General features: G+C 51.1%; 1 protein-coding gene across 3 annotated transcripts in view; it reads left to right on the forward strand.

Annotated features, from left to right (window-relative positions):
- Positions 1-284: 284 nt before the first annotated feature.
- The window catches only part of FAAH (fatty acid amide hydrolase), a 136,476-nt gene continuing 117,889 nt past the window's right edge, over positions 285-18,871 (forward strand). For all 3 annotated transcript variants that reach the window (XR_011314865.1, XM_069735884.1, XM_069735885.1), the window contains exon 1: positions 285-512. Coding sequence is in view for 2 of the 3 variants with exons in the window: in XM_069735884.1 (XP_069591985.1) it covers positions 312-512 (201 nt within the window). In the remaining variant the exon portion in view is untranslated. The remainder of the gene's footprint in view (positions 513-18,871) is intronic.

Genomic DNA, 18,871 nt, shown 5'->3' on the forward strand with positions numbered 1-18,871 from the left:
CTCAGTGTGTTACCCGTCTGTGATTGGCTGTAGACTCATTCTCAGTGTATTACATGGCTTGTGATTGGCTGTGGCCTCATTCTCAGTGTATTACACGTCTGTGATTGGCTGTGGGCGCCTTCTCAGTGTATTACACTTCTGTGATTGGCTGTAGACTCATTCTCAGTGTATTACATGGCTTGTGATTGGCTGTAGCCTCATTCTCAGTGTATTACATGTCTTGTGATTGGCTGTGGGCTCATTCTCAGTGATTGGTTGTGGGCGGGACATGCCGTGTGCTGCTGCTCTCTCCCACCTGCAGTCTCTCAGTCATGATCCCGGCGCTGACTGGTGCGGATGTTCCGGAGCCGCGCGCTCTGTGTCTGCTCCTCGGCGGCTCCGCCGGCTCCGTGTGGCTGCTGTCCCGATGGTTCTCCAGGAGGAGGGTCCGGAATAAGATAGAATATGCCCGGGAGAGAAGAGAGAAGGCGCTACAGAGTATGGAGGCGACACGGGCGAGACTCAGCGAGCAGGTGACCATAGAGTATAGTGCGGGTCACATGACCTCAGCTCCGCGTATTATACAGTGTAATAATATCAGTGATATCATACAGCAGTGACGTCACCGCTCTCCAGATATCAGTTATATTATACAGCAGTGACGTCACCGCTCCCCAGATATCAGTTATATTATACAGCAGTGACGTCACCGCTCCCCAGATATCAGTTATATTATACAGCAGTGACGTCACCGCTCCCCAGATATCAGTTATATTATACAGCAGTGACATCACCGCTCCCCAGATATCAGTTATATTATACAGCAGTGACATCACCGCTCTCCAGATATCAGTTATATTATACAGCAGTGACATCACCGCTCCCCAGATATCAGTTATATTATACAGCAGTGACGTCACCGCTCCCCAGATATCCGTTATATTATACAGCGGTGACATCACCGCTCTCCAGATATCAGTTATATTATACAGCAGTGACATCACCGCTCTCCAGATATCAGTTATATTATACAGCAGTGACATCACCACTCCCCAGATATCAGTTATATTATACAGCAGTGACATCACCGCTCTCCAGATATCAGTTATATTATACAGCGGTGACATCACCGCTCCCCAGATATCAGTTATATTATACAGCAGTGACATCACTGCTCTCCAGATATCAGTTATATTATACAGCAGTGACATCACCGCTCCCCAGATATCAGTTATATTATACAGCAGTGACGTCACCGCTCCCCAGATATCCGTTATATTATACAGCGGTGACATCACCGCTCTCCAGATATCAGTTATATTATACAGCGGTGACATCACCGCTCTCCAGATATCAGTTATATTATACAGCAGTGACATCACCGCTCTCCAGATATCAGTTATATTATACAGCAGTGACATCACCACTCCCCAGATATCAGTTATATTATACAGCAGTGACATCACCGCTCCCCAGATATCAGTTATATTATACAGCAGTGACATCACCGCTCCCCAGATATCAGTTATATTATACAGCAGTGACATCACTGCTCTCCAGATATCAGTTATATTATACAGCAGTGACATCACCGCTCTCCAGATATCAGTTATATTATACAGCAGTGACATCACCGCTCCCCAGATATCAGTTATATCATACAGCGGTGACATCACCGCTCTCCAGATATCAGTTATATTATACAGCAGTGACATCACCGCTCTCCAGATATCAGTTATATTATACAGCGGTGACATCACCGCTCCCCAGATATCAGTTGTATTATACAGCGGTGACATCACCGCTCCCCAGATATCAGTTGTATTATACAGCAGTGACATCACCGCTCTCCAGATATCAGTTATATTATACAGCGGTGACATCACCGCTCCCCAGATATCAGTTATATTATACAGCGGTGACATCACCGCTCTCCAGATATCAGTTATATTATACAGCGGTGACATCACCGCTCCCCAGATATCAGTTATATTATACAGCGGTGACATCACCGCTCCCCAGATATCAGTTATATTATACAGCAGTGACATCACCGCTCTCCAGATATCAGTTATATTATACAGCAGTGACATCACTGCTCTCCAGATATCAGTTATATTATACAGCGGTGACATCACCGCTCCCCAGATATCAGTTATATTATACAGCAGTGACATCACCGCCTTGTGTGTATCATATAGAGTACAGAGCAAAAGTTTGGACACACCTTCTCATTTAAAGATTTTTCTGTATTTTCATGACTATGAAAATTGTACATTCACACTGAAGGCATCAAAACTATGAATTAACACATGTGGAATTATATACTTAACAAAAAAGTGTGAAACAACTGAAATTATGTCTTATATTCTAGGTTCTTCAAAGTAGCCGCCTTTTGCTTTGATGACTTCTTTGCACACTCTTGGCATTTTCTTGATGAGCTTCAAGAGGTAGTTACCGGGAATGGTTTTCCAACAATCTTGCAGGAGTTCCCATGATGCTTAGCACTTGTTGGCCCTTTTGCCTTCACTCTGCGGTCCAGCTCACCCCAAACCATCTCGATTGGGTTCAGGTCTGGTGACTGTGGAGGCCAGGACATCTGGCGTAGCCCCCCATCACTCTCCTTCTTGGTCAAATAGCCCTTACACAGCCTGGAGGTGTTTGGGGTCATTGTCCTGATGAAAAATAAATGATGGTCCAACTAAACGCAAACCGGATGGAATAGCATGCCGCTGCAAGATGCTGTGGTAGCCATGCTGGTTCAGTATGCCTTCAATTTTGAATAAATCCCCAACAGTGTCACCAGTAAAGCCCCCCCACACCATCATACCTCCTCCTCCATGCTTCACGGTGGGAACCAGGCATGTAGAGTCCATCCGTTCACCTTTTCTGCATCGCACAAAGACACGGTGGTTGAAACCAAAGATCTCAAATTTGGACTCATCAGACCAAAGCACAGAATTCCACTGGTCTAATGTCCATTCCTTGTGTTCTTTAGCCCAAACAAGTCTCTTCTGCTTGTTGCCTGTCCTCAGCAGTGGTTTCCTAGCGGCTATTTTACCATGAAGGCCTGCTGCACAAAGTCTCCTCTTACCAGTTGTTGTAGAGATGTGTCTGCTGCTAGAACTCTGTGTGGCATTGACCTGGTCTCTAATCTGAGCTGCCGTTAACCTGCGATTTCTGAGGCTGGTGACTCGGATAAACTTATCCTCAGAAGCAGAGGTGACTCTTGGTCTTCCTTTCCTGGGGTGGTCCTCATGTGAGCCAGTTTCTTTGTAGCGCTTGATGGTTTTTGCCACTGCACTTGGGGACACTTTCAAAGTTTTCCCAATTTTCAGCCCGACTGACCTTAATTTCTTATAGTAATGATGGCCACTCGTTTTTCTTTACTTAGCTGCTTTTTTCTTCCCATAATACAAATTCTAACAGTCTATTCAGTAGGACTATCAGCTGTGTATCCACCAGACTTCTGCTCAACACAACTGATGGTCCCAACCCCATTTTTAAGGCAAGAAATCCCACTTATTAAACCTGACAGGGCACACCTGTGAAGTGAAAACCATTCCCGGTGACTACCTCTAGAAGCTCATCAAGAGAATGCCAAGAGTGTGCAAAGCAGTCATCAAAGCAAAAGGTGGCTACTTTGAAGAACCTAGAATATAAGACATATCTTCAGTTGTTTCACACTTTTTTGTTAAGTATATAATTCCACATGTGATAATTCATAGTTTTGATGCCTTCAGTGTGAATGGACAATTTTCACAGTCATGAAAACACAGAAAAATCTTTAAATGAGAAGGTGTGTCCAAACTTTTGGTCTGTACTGTATGTGCCGGGCCGGCCCTGTGTGTGTCGTGTATGGGCCGGCCCTGTGTGTGTCGTGTATGGGCCGGCCCTGTGTGTGTCGTGTATGGGCCGGCCCTGTGTGTGTCGTGTATGGGCCGGCCCTGTGTGTGTCGTGTATGGGCCGGCCCTGTGTGTGTCGTGTATGGGCCGGCCCTGTGTGTGTCGTGTATGTGCAGGGCCGGCCCTGTGTGTGTCGTGTATGTGCAGGGCCGGCCCTGTGTGTGTCGTGTATGGGCCGGCCCTGTGTGTGTCGTGTATGTGCCGGCCCTGTGTGTGTCGTGTATGGGCCGGCCCTGTGTGTGTCGTGTATGGGCCGGCCCTGTGTGTGTCGTGTATGGGCCGGCCCTGTGTGTGTCGTGTATGGGCCGGCCCTGTGTGTGTCGTGTATGGGCCGGCCCTGTGTGTGTCGTGTATGGGCCGGCCCTGTGTGTGTCGTGTATGGGCCGGGCCGGCCCTGTGTGTGTCGTGTATGTGCAGGGCCGGCCCTGTGTGTGTCGTGTATGTGCAGGGCCGGCCCTGTGTGTGTCGTGTATGGGCCGGCCCTGTGTGTGTCGTGTATGTGCCGGCCCTGTGTGTGTCGTGTATGTGCCGGCCCTGAGTGTGTCGTGTATGGGCCGGCCCTGTGTGTGTCGTGTATGGGCCGGCCCTGTGTGTGTCGTGTATGGGCCGGCCCTGTGTGTGTCGTGTATGGGCCGGCCCTGTGTGTGTCGTGTATGGGCCGGCCCTGTGTGTGTCGTGTATGGGCCGGCCCTGTGTGTGTCGTGTATGTGCAGGGCCGGCCCTGTGTGTGTCGTGTATGTGCAGGGCCGGCCCTGTGTGTGTCGTGTATGTGCAGGGCCGGCCCTGTGTGTGTCGTGTATGGGCCGGCCCTGTGTGTGTCGTGTATGTGCCGGCCCTGTGTGTGTCGTGTATGGGCCGGCCCTGTGTGTGTCGTGTATGGGCCGGCCCTGTGTGTGTCGTGTATGGGCCGGCCCTGTGTGTGTCGTGTATGGGCCGGCCCTGTGTGTGTCGTGTATGGGCCGGCCCTGTGTGTGTCGTGTATGGGCCGGCCCTGTGTGTGTCGTGTATGGGCCGGGCCGGCCCTGTGTGTGTCGTGTATGTGCAGGCCCTGTGTGTGTCGTGTATGGGCCGGGCCGGCCCTGTGTGTGTCGTGTATGTGCAGGGCCGGCCCTGTGTGTGTCGTGTATGGGCCGGCCCTGTGTGTGTCGTGTATGGGCCGGCCCTGTGTGTGTCGTGTATGTGCCGGCCCTGCGTGTGTCGTGTATGTGCCGGCCCTGAGTGTGTCGTGTATGGGCCGGCCCTGCGTGTGTCGTGTATGGGCCGGCCCTGCGTGTGTCGTGTATGGGCCGGTCCTGCGTGTGTCGTGTATGGGCCGGCCCTGCGTGTGTCGTGTATGGGCCGGCCCTGCGTGTGTCGTGTATGGGCCGGCCCTGCGTGTGTCGTGTATGGGCCGGCCCTGCGTGTGTCGTGTATGGGCCGGCCCTGCGTGTGTCGTGTATGTGCAGGGCCGGCCCTGTGTGTGTCGTGTATGTGCAGGGCCGGCCCTGTGTGTGTCGTGTATGGGCCGGCCCTGTGTGTGTCGTGTATGTGCCGGCCCTGTGTGTGTCGTGTATGGGCCGGCCCTGCGTGTGTCGTGTATGGGCCGGCCCTGCGTGTGTCGTGTATGGGCCGGCCCTGCGTGTGTCGTGTATGGGCCGGCCCTGCGTGTGTCGTGTATGGGCCGGCCCTGCGTGTGTCGTGTATGGGCCGGCCCTGCGTGTGTCGTGTATGTGCAGGGCCGGCCCTGCGTGTGTCGTGTATGTGCAGGGCCGGCCCTGCGTGTGTCGTGTATGGGCCGGCCCTGCGTGTGTCGTGTATGGGCCGGCCCTGCGTGTGTCGTGTATGGGCCGGCCCTGTGTGTGTCGTGTATGGGCCGGGCCGGCCCTGTGTGTGTCGTGTATGTGCAGGGCCGGCCCTGTGTGTGTCGTGTATGGGCCGGCCCTGTGTGTGTCGTGTATGTGCCGGCCCTGTGTGTGTCGTGTATGGGCCGGCCCTGCGTGTGTCGTGTATGGGCCGGCCCTGCGTGTGTCGTGTATGGGCCGGCCCTGCGTGTGTCGTGTATGTGCAGGGCCGGCCCTGCGTGTGTCGTGTATGGGCCGGCCCTGCGTGTGTCGTGTATGGGCCGGCCCTGCGTGTGTCGTGTATGGGCCGTCCCTGTGTGTGTCGTGTATGGGCCGGCCCTGTGTGTGTCGTGTATGTGCAGGGCCGGCCCTGTGTGTGTCGTGTATGTGCAGGGCCGGCCCTGTGTGTGTCGTGTATGGGCCGGCCCTGCGTGTGTCGTGTATGGGCCGGCCCTGCGTGTGTCGTGTATGGGCCGTCCCTGCGTGTGTCGTGTATGGGCCGGCCCTGCGTGTGTCGTGTATGTGCAGGGCCGGCCCTGTGTGTGTCGTGTATGGGCCGGCCCTGTGTGTGTCGTGTATGGGCCGGCCCTGTGTGTGTCGTGTATGTGCCGGCCCTGTGTGTGTCGTGTATGGGCCGGCCCTGCGTGTGTCGTGTATGGGCCGGCCCTGCGTGTGTCGTGTATGGGCCGGCCCTGCGTGTGTCGTGTATGGGCCGGCCCTGCGTGTGTCGTGTATGGGCCGGCCCTGCGTGTGTCGTGTATGTGCCGGCCCTGCGTGTGTCGTGTATGTGCCGTCCCTGTGTGTGTCGTGTATGTGCAGGGCCGGCCCTGTGTGTGTCGTGTATGTGCAGGGCCGGCCCTGTGTGTGTCGTGTATGTGCAGGGCCGGCCCTGTGTGTGTCGTGTATGGGCCGGCCCTGTGTGTGTCGTGTATGGGCCGGCCCTGCGTGTGTCGTGTATGGGCCGGCCCTGCGTGTGTCGTGTATGGGCCGGCCCTGCGTGTGTCGTGTATGTGCCGTCCCTGTGTGTGTCGTGTATGGGCCGGCCCTGCGTGTGTCGTGTATGTGCCGGCCCTGTGTGTCGTGTATGTGCAGGGCCGGCCCTGTGTGTATCGTGTATGGGCCGGCCCTGCGTGTGTCGTGTATGTGCAGGGCCGGCCCTGCGTGTGTCGTGTATGTGCAGGGCCGGCCCTGCGTGTGTCGTGTATGTGCAGGGCCGGCCCTGCGTGTGTCGTGTATGTGCAGGGCCGGCCCTGCGTGTGTCGTGTATGTGCAGGGCCGGCCCTGCGTGTATCATGTATGGGAGTGTCACGATAATGTGAATATGCCATGTTTGAGTACTCTACCTAAAAGTTCCTGGGCTTTCAGACACACGCCTTTCGAACCCCCCCCCCCCCTCCTCTTCCCACTTTGCCTGAGGCTATGTTCACACTTTGCGTTGTCCCTCCGCAGGTTCTCCCGCAGCGGATTTGATAAATCTGCAGGGCAAAACAACTGCGGTTCTCCCTGCAGATTTATCGCGGTTTGTTCCGCGGTGTCCGCTGCGGGTTTCCGCCTATACTATTGATGCTGCATATGCAGCAATATGCAGCATCAATAGTAATGTTAAAAATAATAAAAATTGGTTATACTCACCCTCTGATGTCCGGATCTCCTGGGCGCTGCACCCGGCGGTCCGGTTCCAAAGACGCTATGCGAGAACGACCCTTCGTGACGTCACGGTCATGTGACCGCGACGTCACCGCAGGTCCTGGTCGCACAGCAACTCTGACCGGACGGCCGCGTGCAGCGCTGAGACTTCAGAGGGTGAGTATAACATGATTTTTTATTTTTTAACCCCAAATATGGTTCCCAGGGCCTGGAGGAGAGTCTCCTCTCCTCCACCCCGGGTAGGAACCGCACATTATCCGCTTACTTCCCGCAACGTGGGCACAGCCCCATGCGGGAAGTAAGCGGTTCAATGTATTCCTATGGGTGCAGAATCGCAGCGATTCTGCACAAAGAAGTGACATGCTGCGGGTTTTAAACCGCTGCGTTCCCGCGCGTTTTTTCCCGCAGCATGTGCACAGCGGTTTGCGGTTTCCATAGGGTTTACATGTTACTGTAAACGCTATGGAAACTGCTGCGGACCCGCAGCTGCAAAATCGCTGCGGTAAAAACCGCAAAGTATGAATATAGCCTGAGTGTCTAACCAAAAAATTTCCTTCCTCTCAAGAATTTATATGGCTCTATGCTGCAGGCAGACATGTCTCCCTTCCCTTCTCATTCCCCCCTCCCACCTGGTACTGAACTGGTATAGAAAGCCTGAGCTTCTATTGTTCTTTAAAGGTTATATATAATGGCACCGATCAGAGATATAAGAATCATATATTCCGGATGTCCATCGAGGGCTCTATCATGCTCTGTATTTGCTAGAAGCTAAACCTAACAAGTGCAAAGTGTGGGTTTCTCCATAAGCAGGTCATGTAAGTATGTCGTGTTTACACTTAATAGAATCCTCCTGACATGGTGGATCTCTTGATCCTGATGTCTGTCATATACGAGATTTGTACAGCAAGCTAGGTAGAAAAATGTTTGCCATAACACTAAGTAAAAGGGGAGGTTTCAGCCTCTAAGTGAGGTGGCCACAGGGGGAGTGGCTTGGGTTTAGGCTAGGAAATAAGTGAGGGAAGCAAGCAGTCTTCACGTGTGTTTTGTCCGGGGTCTAGTGCTATACAGATGTGCTATGCATCTAGATATGTCCCCTCGTCCACAGCACACGGTCGGCCATGAGATAAGAGGACATAGAATGTAAGTCCGCAAGGACAGGGTCCTCTCCTCTCTGTACCTGTCTGCCATTTTGAAATTTGTTTACTGTAAACGATATCTATAACTCTGTACGAAACCCCCTTTTCTCATGTACAGCAGCATGGAATTAATGGTGCTATATAAATAATAATAATGAAATGTAAGTGTTTATTTTCAACCTTAATCGCATTTTATTTGTAATTGCGTTGAACATATGATATTTGTGTCCTTTATAATATCGTTTTATACCTCGGTAAACACTTCCTACTTTTTTTTGGAGTAAAATTTAAAATTACTAGCTTGTCTCTCCTTGCTCTATAATGCACGGTCGCGTCCTCTGAAATGAATTACGTTACTAATCTGGGTGGGTACCAGACCCGTTAATAATTACGAAATCAGAGCTGGTGGCAGCAGAATTTGTCCTTTTCAATTGGAAGGCTTGGTAGTGACCGGCGGTGTTGAAAATTTGTCTTCCCGCCTGAGTGGGAGTAGTTTATCGCCTCGCTGCAGCGTGCTCAATAGCCAGTACATAGCAGGCAGACTTTCTGGCGACTAATTATCCTAGGTGCAGTACCCTGACCGATCTGAGTGTAAGGGGGCGCCAGAGAGCTGCAAGTTCCAAACCGGAACTGGGAATTGGATATAGATTAATCTCCTTCGGAAAAAATCAGGGGCAACCAAACAACCCTGGTTCATGACAAATTGGTGTGAGTGGTGGGGATGATATAGGTATCCTCCCCACGATTCCTAACAAGGGGTGTGATGCATCTGGATACATGCTCGCTCATCCCCCACAGAACACAGTCAGGCATGAAATGATATGACATAACAAAATGTAAACATTTTTTCAACTTTAATCCCATTTTATTTGTAATTGTATTGTACATACGATAATTGTCTCCTTTCTAATATCTTTTCCAGGTCACCACCTGACAGCACACTGGAGGACGTCCTTCTTATCCTTGATGGGACAGGAACACGAGAGGTTAAAAGGACCCTCCCCCTACCACCCTTCAGTGTTTTTCCTGTCCCATCAGGGATAGGAACGGACGAGAGGATCTGCCGTTCTGTGCGGGGGGGGGGATGTGGATCGGGGGGGCTCAGCCTCACCCTTCCCTCCATGAGACACCCGCTGGCTGACACCCGCCCGAAGGGTCCCTCAGCCTACCAGTGTAGCGCTGCTCCTAGATTGGGGATCGCTTCCTCCTGGCGGGGGCTCTCGATCTCTCCGTCTGTCCCCTGGTGTGTGCAGGCTCAGCGGCGGCCTCTGCTGGCGTCGGCGTCTCCATGCGGCCGCTGGGGGAACCAGTTCAACGCCGCACCTTCCTCTCTTTCCGGCCGCATGTCACTTCCTGTTTGCGGCTGAGGGGGACGGACTGCGTCTCTGCTACAGGAAGTGCAGAGAAAAGAGCGGTGGAGAACGCTGGAGCGTCATTTTTTTTTGAAGTGAGGAACAGAATAAAAAGGTATGTGCAGGGGCAGTAGTGATCTCTAGAGCATCATGGAGGACGCAGCTAGAGCAGAGGGTCAGGAGTCAGCAGCACTAGTAAGTAGAGGCCCTAAAAAATAAAAAAAAATGCTACTGTTTGAGAGATATATATATATATATATTTCTCCATAGGCAGCCTCCCTATCGGAGAAATCGGTAAAGAAACCCAGTAGGAATAAGAAGTGTCCTATCTGTGCGGTTAAGCTAAAGGATTCCTGGCAGAAACCCCTATGTGAAGCATGCACCTGCAAAGTCATAGGAGAGGAGCAGGCGTCTCTTATGTCTAATATGAGAGCCATGATAAGGGAGGAAGTTCAGGCTTCAGTCTCAAGTCTGGTACTCCCTCAAGTCTCACCTTCACCTTCGGAGAGGCCGAGGAAAAGACCAAGGGTCGAGTACTCTTCCATAGACTCATCATCCTGTGGGTCGGAGGTAGAGGAGGAAGATGAGAGTAGAGATCCCCCGGAGAAAGGGAGAAGATATCTGTTCTCTGCTGCAGACACTGGAGAACTGTTGGAAGCAGTGCGGCACACCATGCAGGTGGAGGAGCCGCAGCCATCTTGCTCCGTTCAGGACGAAATGTTTGGAGGCTTGCGCTCACAGACATCCAAGGTGTTCCCTGTTAACTCCCATATCAGATCTATGATTCTGGAGGAATGGGAGGAAGCCGAGAAGAGACTGACTATCCCTAAGGACTTCAGACTTCGCTTGCCGTTTAACCCAGAGGAAGTCAAGGAGTGGGTTGATGTACCAAAAATTGACATACCCTTGGCTAAAGTCTCCAAAAGGACGGCGATTCCGTTTGAAGATTCATCCAACTTGAAAGAACCCATGGACAGAAAAGCAGATGGCCTTCTAAAAAGTACAAAAGGTTCAAGATGGAGTCGATTCGGTCCACCATTCCCCTGTTGGGAAAAGGCATGGTCATGTGCACTCTAGACTTAGAGTGCATATTACCATGTTCCCATCTATCTAAACCATCAGAGGTTCCTGCGGTTCGCGGTAGTCTTGGAAGGAAAGATCTTCCATTTCCAATTCCGCTGTCTCCCCTTCGGCCTGGCCTCCGCTCCCAGAGTTTTTACAAAACTTATGGTAGAAGTAGTTGCTTTCCTGAGGAATCAGGATATAATGGTGGTCCCCTATTTGGACGACTTCCTAATAGCAGCAGACTCAGAAGTCCAACTCAGGATCAACTGTCGGTCCCTCATCTCAACTCTAGAGAATCTAGGATGGATTGTAAATTGGCAAAAATCAGACCTAATCCCAAAACCCAAAATAAAATTCTTGGGAGTCATGCTCGATTCACAAACAAGAATGTCCTTCCTTCCGGAGGACAGGCTGAAGGGCATAATACAGAAGATCCGTCACTTTTCCCGAGGTCGGAATACGATCAGAGACGGGATGAAGATACTAGGTCTGATGACGGCGTGTATTCCCTGTGTAAGATGGAGCCAGTTTCATTCTCGACAGCTTCAGAGGGGAGTCCTGAGAAGCTGGAACAGAAGACAAAACTCGCTGAACCGAACTCTGAACCTTACTCCGCAGATCAAAAGATCTCTGGGTTGGTGGACTCTTCCCAGGAACCTCCGACTGGGGGTACCATGGCTTCAAACACCAAGCGTTTCAGTTACAACAGACGCCAGTCAGCTCGGTTGGGGAGGTCATGTACTGGGAAGATATTTTCAAGGTCGCTGGAAAGAGGCAGACAGCAACCAGTCATCAAACCACAGGGAACTACAAGCGGTTTGGGAGGTCCTGACGGCAGCACAACATCTGCTACAGAACAAACACGTGAAGGTCTTTTCAGACAACACGACAACGGTAGCATTCCTGCGGCATCAAGGGGGTCCAAGACATCCGGCATTACAAGACCTGGCGGAATGGATATTCAAGTGGGCAGAAAGGTCGGTTCTGTCAATCACGGCAATTCACCTGGAGGGCTCCAAGAACCAGTTGGCAGATTTCCTCAGCAGGAAAAGCGTATCCCTCACGGAGTGGGAACTGAACAACGAGGTGTTCAAAGACCTGTGTCATCATTGGGGAATGCCGACGGTGGACCTATTCGCTTCAAAGGGAAACGCAAAGCTCAGGACCTTCTACTCCCTAAACCCTTGGGAGAGTCCAGCCGCGATCGATGCTTTCTCACAACCCTGGAATCACGGTCTCCTGTATGCATTTCCTCCTCTAGCGATGATTCCGAGGACACTCAGGAAAATCTGCGAGGACGAGGCCAAGGTCATTCTCATAGCTCCTCACTGGCCGAAACGCAGTTGGTTCCCATTGTTGAGAAAACTATCAGTAGAAGAACCCCTCCTGTTGCCAGAGAGAGAGGATCTTCTTCTACAAGGACCAGTTCTACACCAGAATCCAGGAGCACTTCAGCTGGCGGCCTGGATCCTGAACGGAAGGTCTTGAGAGCAAAAGGACTCTCGGATGATGTCATTTCTACCCTTCAAGCGAGCAGGAAGCCGGTAACATCGGCTATTTATTTGAAAATATGGAAGAGATTCTGTGGGTTTTGCGGAGAGACGACAGTTGATACTGACCACCCAAATATCCCCAAAATTCTTGATTTTTTGCAGTCAGGGTTTCAAAAAGGTCTTAGACCAAGCACATTGAGGGTCCAGATAGCGGCCCTAAGTGTATTCTTTGACTCTTCCCTTTCTGCTCATCCCTGGATTAGCCGTTTCTCTAAAGCCGTCCAGAGACTAAAACCACTGATTAGACGTTCTGTCCCGCCGTGGGATCTGAACTTGGTTCTGAATTTCCTATGTAAACCGGCGTGGGATGTATCGGGGGGATATAGAAGTGGATAAACTCTCTCTCAAAACCGCATTTTTAGTTGCAATCACGTCGGCAAAAAGATTGGGGGAACTACAGGCCCTGTCGGTGCAGAATCCATACTTGCAGATATTCGAGGATAAACTAGTATTCATACTCGATCCGGCGTTTCTCCCTAAAGTTGTCAGATTCCAATATGAATCAGGAAATTGTCTTACCATCATTTTGCCAATCCCCTAAAAATCAGAAAGAAAGATTTTATCATAACTTAGACGTAAGGGTCTCGGTGCTCAGGTACCTTAAAATATCCAGACCCTGGAGACAGGACAACAATTTGTTTGTCCAGTTCAGGGGTCCAAATAAAGGTAGGAAAGCGTCTAAAGCGACTATCGCACGGTGGATAAAATCCACGATCAACTTAGCCTATAGAGCTAGCGGGCAAAATTCCCCGGTCAACATCAAAGCCCATTCATCTAGAGCCATGGCCACGTCATGGGCAGAGAAAGGGGGGGCGACGGCAGATCAGATCTGCAGAGCTGCATCATGGTCTAGCCTTAGTACCTTTTCGAAGCACTACAAGTTAGATGTAGTATCGCCTCAGTTGGCTTTTGGTAGGAAGGTACTTCAAGCAGTAGTCCCACCCTAAATACCATTCTCCTTTGGTATTTCTCCAGTGTGCTGTCAGGTGGTGAACTGGAAAACAGTAATTAGACCTACTGGTAATTGTATTTCCAGGAATCCATCCTGACAGCACTATTAGTTCCCTCCCTAATGTATGATCTTTATACTCATGTGATGTAACATTTTTATGATTGATTATTTTGTTGGAATAAACCTGTGTTTTTGCATCCATCCAGATGTGTTACTTTGGAAAAGCACTGAAGGGTGGTAGGGGGAGGGTCCTTTTAACCTCTCGTGTTCCTGTCCCATCAAGGATAAGAAGGACGTCCTCCATTGTGCTGTCAGGATGGATTCCTGGAAATACAATTACCAGTAGGTCTAATTACTGTTTTTTTTTTACCTCTGTAAACACTGCCTACCATTTTTGGAGTAACATAGTAACATAGTAACATAGTTAGTAAGGCCGAAAAAAGACATTTGTCCATCCAGTTCAGCCTATAAGTAAAATATAAGCTTACCAGCTTTGTCGCTCCTTGCTCTATAACGTACGGTCACATCCCATGAAGTGATTTATGCTACGGATTTGGGTTGGCTCTGGACCCGTTAATTGAGAAATCGGAGCTGGTGGCAGCGGGATTTGTCCTGTGCGATTGGGAGGCTTTGTAGCGACCGGCAGCATTGATAATTATTGTTCCCGCCTGAGTGGAGTAGTTATATCGCCCTCACTGCAGTGTGCCCATTAGCCAGTACAAAGTAAGGCAGCCTTTCTGGCAACTAATTATCCTAGGTGCAGTACCCTGACTGACCTGAGGGTAAGGGGGGCGCCAGAGAGCTGCAGGTTCCAAACCAGAACTGGGAAGTTTGATATAGATAAATCCCCTTCAGAAAGAACCAGGGGCAACCAAACCACCCTGGTTCATGACAAATTGATTTGACTGGTGGGGATGATAAAGGGATCCTCCCCATGAACTGTGACAGCGAAGGACAGCCCTGTGTGTATCATGTATGTGCCGGCCCTGTGTGTGTGTGTGTGTGTCACGTATGTGCCGGCCCTGTGTGTGTGTGTGTGTGTCACGTATGTGCCGGCCCTGTGTGTGTGTGTGTCACGTATGTGCCGGCCCTGTGTGTGTGTGTCACGTATGTGCCGGCCCTGTGTGTGTGTGTCACGTATGTGCCGGCCCTGTGTGTGTGTCGTGTATGTGCCGGCCCTGTGTGTGTGTGTGTCGTGTATGTGCCGGCCCTGTGTGTGTGTGTGGGTGTCATGTATGTGCCGGCCCTGTGTGTGTGTGGGTGTCATGTATGTGCCGGCCCTGTGTGTGTGTGTCATGTATGTGCCGGCCCTGTGTGTGTGTGTCATGTATGTGCCGGCCCTGTGTGTGTGTGTGTGTCATGTATGTGCCGACCCTGTGTGTGTCATGTATGTGCCGGCCCTGTGTGTGTGTGTGTGTCATGTATGTGCCGGCCCTGTGTGTGTGTGTCATGTATGTGCCGGCCCTGTGTGTGTGTGTGTGTCATGTATGTGCCGACCCTGTGTGTGTCATGTATGTGCCGGCCCTGTGTGTGTGTGTGTCATGTATGTGCCGGCCCTGTGTGTGTGGGTGTCATGTATGTGCCGGCCCTGTGTGTGTGTGGGTGTCATGTATGTGCCGGCCCTGTGTGTGTGTGTCATGTATGTGCCGGCCCTGTGTGTGTGTGTGTGTCATGTATGTGCCGACCCTGTGTGTGTCATGTATGTGCCGGCCCTGTGTGTGTGTGTGTCATGTATGTGCCGGCCCTGTGTGTGTCATGTATGTGCCGGCCCTGTGTGTGTGTGTGTGTCATGTATGTGCCGACCCTGTGTGTGTCATGTATGTGCCGGCCCTGTGTGTGTGTGTGTCATGTATGTGCCGGCCCTGTGTGTGTCATGTATGTGCCGGCCCTGTGTGTGTGTGTGTGTCATGTATGTGCCGACCCTGTGTGTGTCATGTATGTGCCGGCCCTGTGTGTGTGTGTGTCATGTATGTGCCGGCCCTGTGTGTGTCATGTATGTGCCGGCCCTGTGTGTGTGTGTCATGTGTGTGTCATGTATGTGCCGGCCCTGTGTGTGTGTGTGTCATGTATGTGCCGGCCCTGTGTGTGTCATGTATGTGCCGGCCCTGTGTGTGTGTGTCATGTATGTGCCGGCCCTGTGTGTGTGTCATGTATGTGCCGGCCCTGTGTGTGTGTGTGTGTGTGTCATGTATGTGCCGGCCCTGTGTGTGTCATGTATGTGCCGGCCCTGTGTGTGTGTGTCATGTATGTGCCGGCCCTGTGTGTGTGTGTCATGTATGTGCCGGCCCTGTGTGTGTGTGTGTGTGTGTCATGTATGTGCCGGCCCTGTGTGTGTGTGTGTGTCATGTATGTGCCGACCCTGTGTGTGTCATGTATGTGCCGGCCCTGTGTGTGTGTGTGTCATGTATGTGCCGGCCCTGTGTGTGTCATGTATGTGCCGGCCCTGTGTGTGTGTGTGTGTCATGTATGTGCCGACCCTGTGTGTGTCATGTATGTGCCGGCCCTGTGTGTGTGTGTGTCATGTATGTGCCGGCCCTGTGTGTGTCATGTATGTGCCGGCCCTGTGTGTGTGTGTGTGTCATGTATGTGCCGACCCTGTGTGTGTCATGTATGTGCCGGCCCTGTGTGTGTGTGTGTCATGTATGTGCCGGCCCTGTGTGTGTCATGTATGTGCCGGCCCTGTGTGTGTGTGTCATGTGTGTGTCATGTATGTGCCGGCCCTGTGTGTGTGTGTGTCATGTATGTGCCGGCCCTGTGTGTGTCATGTATGTGCCGGCCCTGTGTGTGTGTGTCATGTATGTGCCGGCCCTGTGTGTGTGTCATGTATGTGCCGGCCCTGTGTGTGTGTGTGTGTGTGTCATGTATGTGCCGGCCCTGTGTGTGTCATGTATGTGCCGGCCCTGTGTGTGTGTGTCATGTATGTGCCGGCCCTGTGTGTGTGTGTCATGTATGTGCCGGCCCTGTGTGTGTGTGTGTGTGTGTCATGTATGTGCCGGCCCTGTGTGTGTGTGTCATGTATGTGCCGGCCCTGTGTGTGTGTGTGTGTCATGTATGTGCCGGCCCTGTGTGTGTGTGTGTGTCATGTATGTGCCGGCCCTGTGTGTGTGTGTGTGTGTCATGTATGTGCCGGCCCTGTGTGTGTGTGTCATGTATGTGCCGGCCCTGTGTGTGTGTGTGTCATGTATGTGCCGGCCCTGTGTGTGTGTGTGTGTGTCATGTATGTGCCGGCCCTGTGTGTGTGTGTGTGTCATGTATGTGCCGGCCCTGTGTGTGTGTGTGTGTCATGTATGTGCCGGCCCTGTGTGTATCTCAGCTTCTTGCTGTCCATCCAGACCACCTTATAGGACTCGTCTGCTTTAGGAGTCTTGATGGTTTTTCCTATATTCTCCAGTCGAGGGTCCAGCATCTCGTTTCTCTGCACTTTATACCTTTATGCTTGTATGTAACATGGATCCTGTACTCACCGCCGTGTTATCACTAATGCCATGACATCAGATACAAACAAACACTTCTTAGGCATTTGCCCTTTGCCTTTTGATTTTTTTTTTTTCACGTACTATGCTGGCTAATTATTAACAGTTATTTTGTAACTAATGATTTATTATTATTATTTATTATAGCGCCATTTATTCCATGGCGCTTTACATGTGAGGAGGGGTATACATAATAAAAAGTACAATAATAATACAAGTCATAACTGGTACAGGAGGAGAGAGGACCCTGCCCGTGAGGGCTCACAATCTACAAGGGATGGGTGAGGATACAGGAGGAGAGAGGACCCTGCCCGCGAGGGCTCACAATCTACAAGGGATGGGTGAGGATACAGGAGGAGAGAGGACCCTGCCCGCGAGGGCTCACAATCTACAAGGGATGGGTGAGGATACAGTAGGCGAGGATAGAGCTGGTCATGCAGCGGATTGGTCGATCGGTGGTTACTGCAGGTTGTAGGCTTGTCGGAAGAGGTGGGTCTTCAGGTTCTTTTTGAAGGTTTCGATGGTAGGCGAGAGTTAGATATGTTGTGGTAGAGAGTTCCAGAGTAGGGGTGATACACAAGAGAAATCTTGTATACGATTGTGGGAAGAGGAGATAAGAGGAGTAGAGAAGGAGATCTTGTGAGGATCGGAGGTTGCGTGTAGGAAAGTACCGGGAGACGAGGTCACAGATGTATGGAGGAGACAGGTTGTGGAAGGCTTTGTATGTCATGGTTAGGGCTTTGTACTGGAGTCTCTGGGTAATGGGGAGCCAGTGAAGGGATTAACAGAGGGGAGAGGCCGGGGAATAGTGGGGGGACGGGTGGATTAGTCGGGCAGCAGAGTTTAGAATAGATTGGAGGGGTGCGAGAGTGTTAGAGGGGAGGTTACAGAGCAGGAGGTTGCAGTAGTCAAGGTGGGAGATGATGAGGGCATGGACTAGGGTTTTTGTGCTATATATTACTTAGTTATATATATATATATATATATATATATATATATATATATTTGGATTCCTAACTTCTCCTTCGGATACTTTGTCCATACATTCTGATTTAAATAAATAGTTTTGTTTCACCATTTCTGACACTTTGGAACTTTACTGGTCAAATTTGTTCTTCATTTTTTTTTTTTTTTTCTTTATACTGTGATGGCTCCCAGAGTCCCCCACAAACAGTTTGATTGCCCAACCCTGCCCTCCACATAATATCATGGCCCTCAACAAAGCTCTCTATACAATATGATGATCCCTCACAAAGTATAATGGACCCACACAACCTTCCACACTGTAAAATAGCCTGCATAGCTTATAATGGCTCCCAGACAGCCCTCTACACCAGTGGTCCCCAACCTTTCTGAGCTTTAGAGCCACATTCAGCTTAGAAAGAGGGTCGTGAGCCACATTCAGCACAGAGTGGGTCGCGAGCCACATCCAGCTCCCACCCCCTTCAAAGTAGTGTCAACAAAAGCCCCCATTACAGGTATAATGATAACCAAAGCTTTTGCACAGAAATCACTCCAAAGCAGTAAACTGAGATCCATGGGTTCCCACAATACCACCTTTCAGTATTCTCCCATCAAGGACTCCCAACACACTGTCACATCCAGCTTTGAGCATCTCCTCTAACAGGTAGTACCATCTTCTAGCGTACCATACCTAAAACATCTCTAAACCCCTAAGACCAGTATATGTGCATCCAGATCTGCTCTTCTGTGCAGGGTTACTCACAAAATTCACCATTTTGAGATGTGCTCTTCATACCAGTTTGCTAGACATTGAGCTAATGCACCAAGCTGGCAGACAGTCGCGAGCCACAATTCATGGGACCGCGAGCCACATGTGGCTCCCGAGCTACAGGTTGGGGACCCCTGCTCTACACAGTATAATGGCTCCCAGACAGCCCTCTATACAGTATAATGGCTCCCTCACAGCCCTCTACACGGTATAATGGCCCCCGCACAGCCCTCTACACGGTATAATGGCTCCCAGA

The sequence above is a fragment of the Ranitomeya imitator genome, chromosome 8 (genome assembly GCF_032444005.1).
Source record: "Ranitomeya imitator isolate aRanImi1 chromosome 8, aRanImi1.pri, whole genome shotgun sequence".
Lineage (NCBI taxonomy): Eukaryota > Metazoa > Chordata > Amphibia > Anura > Dendrobatidae > Ranitomeya > Ranitomeya imitator.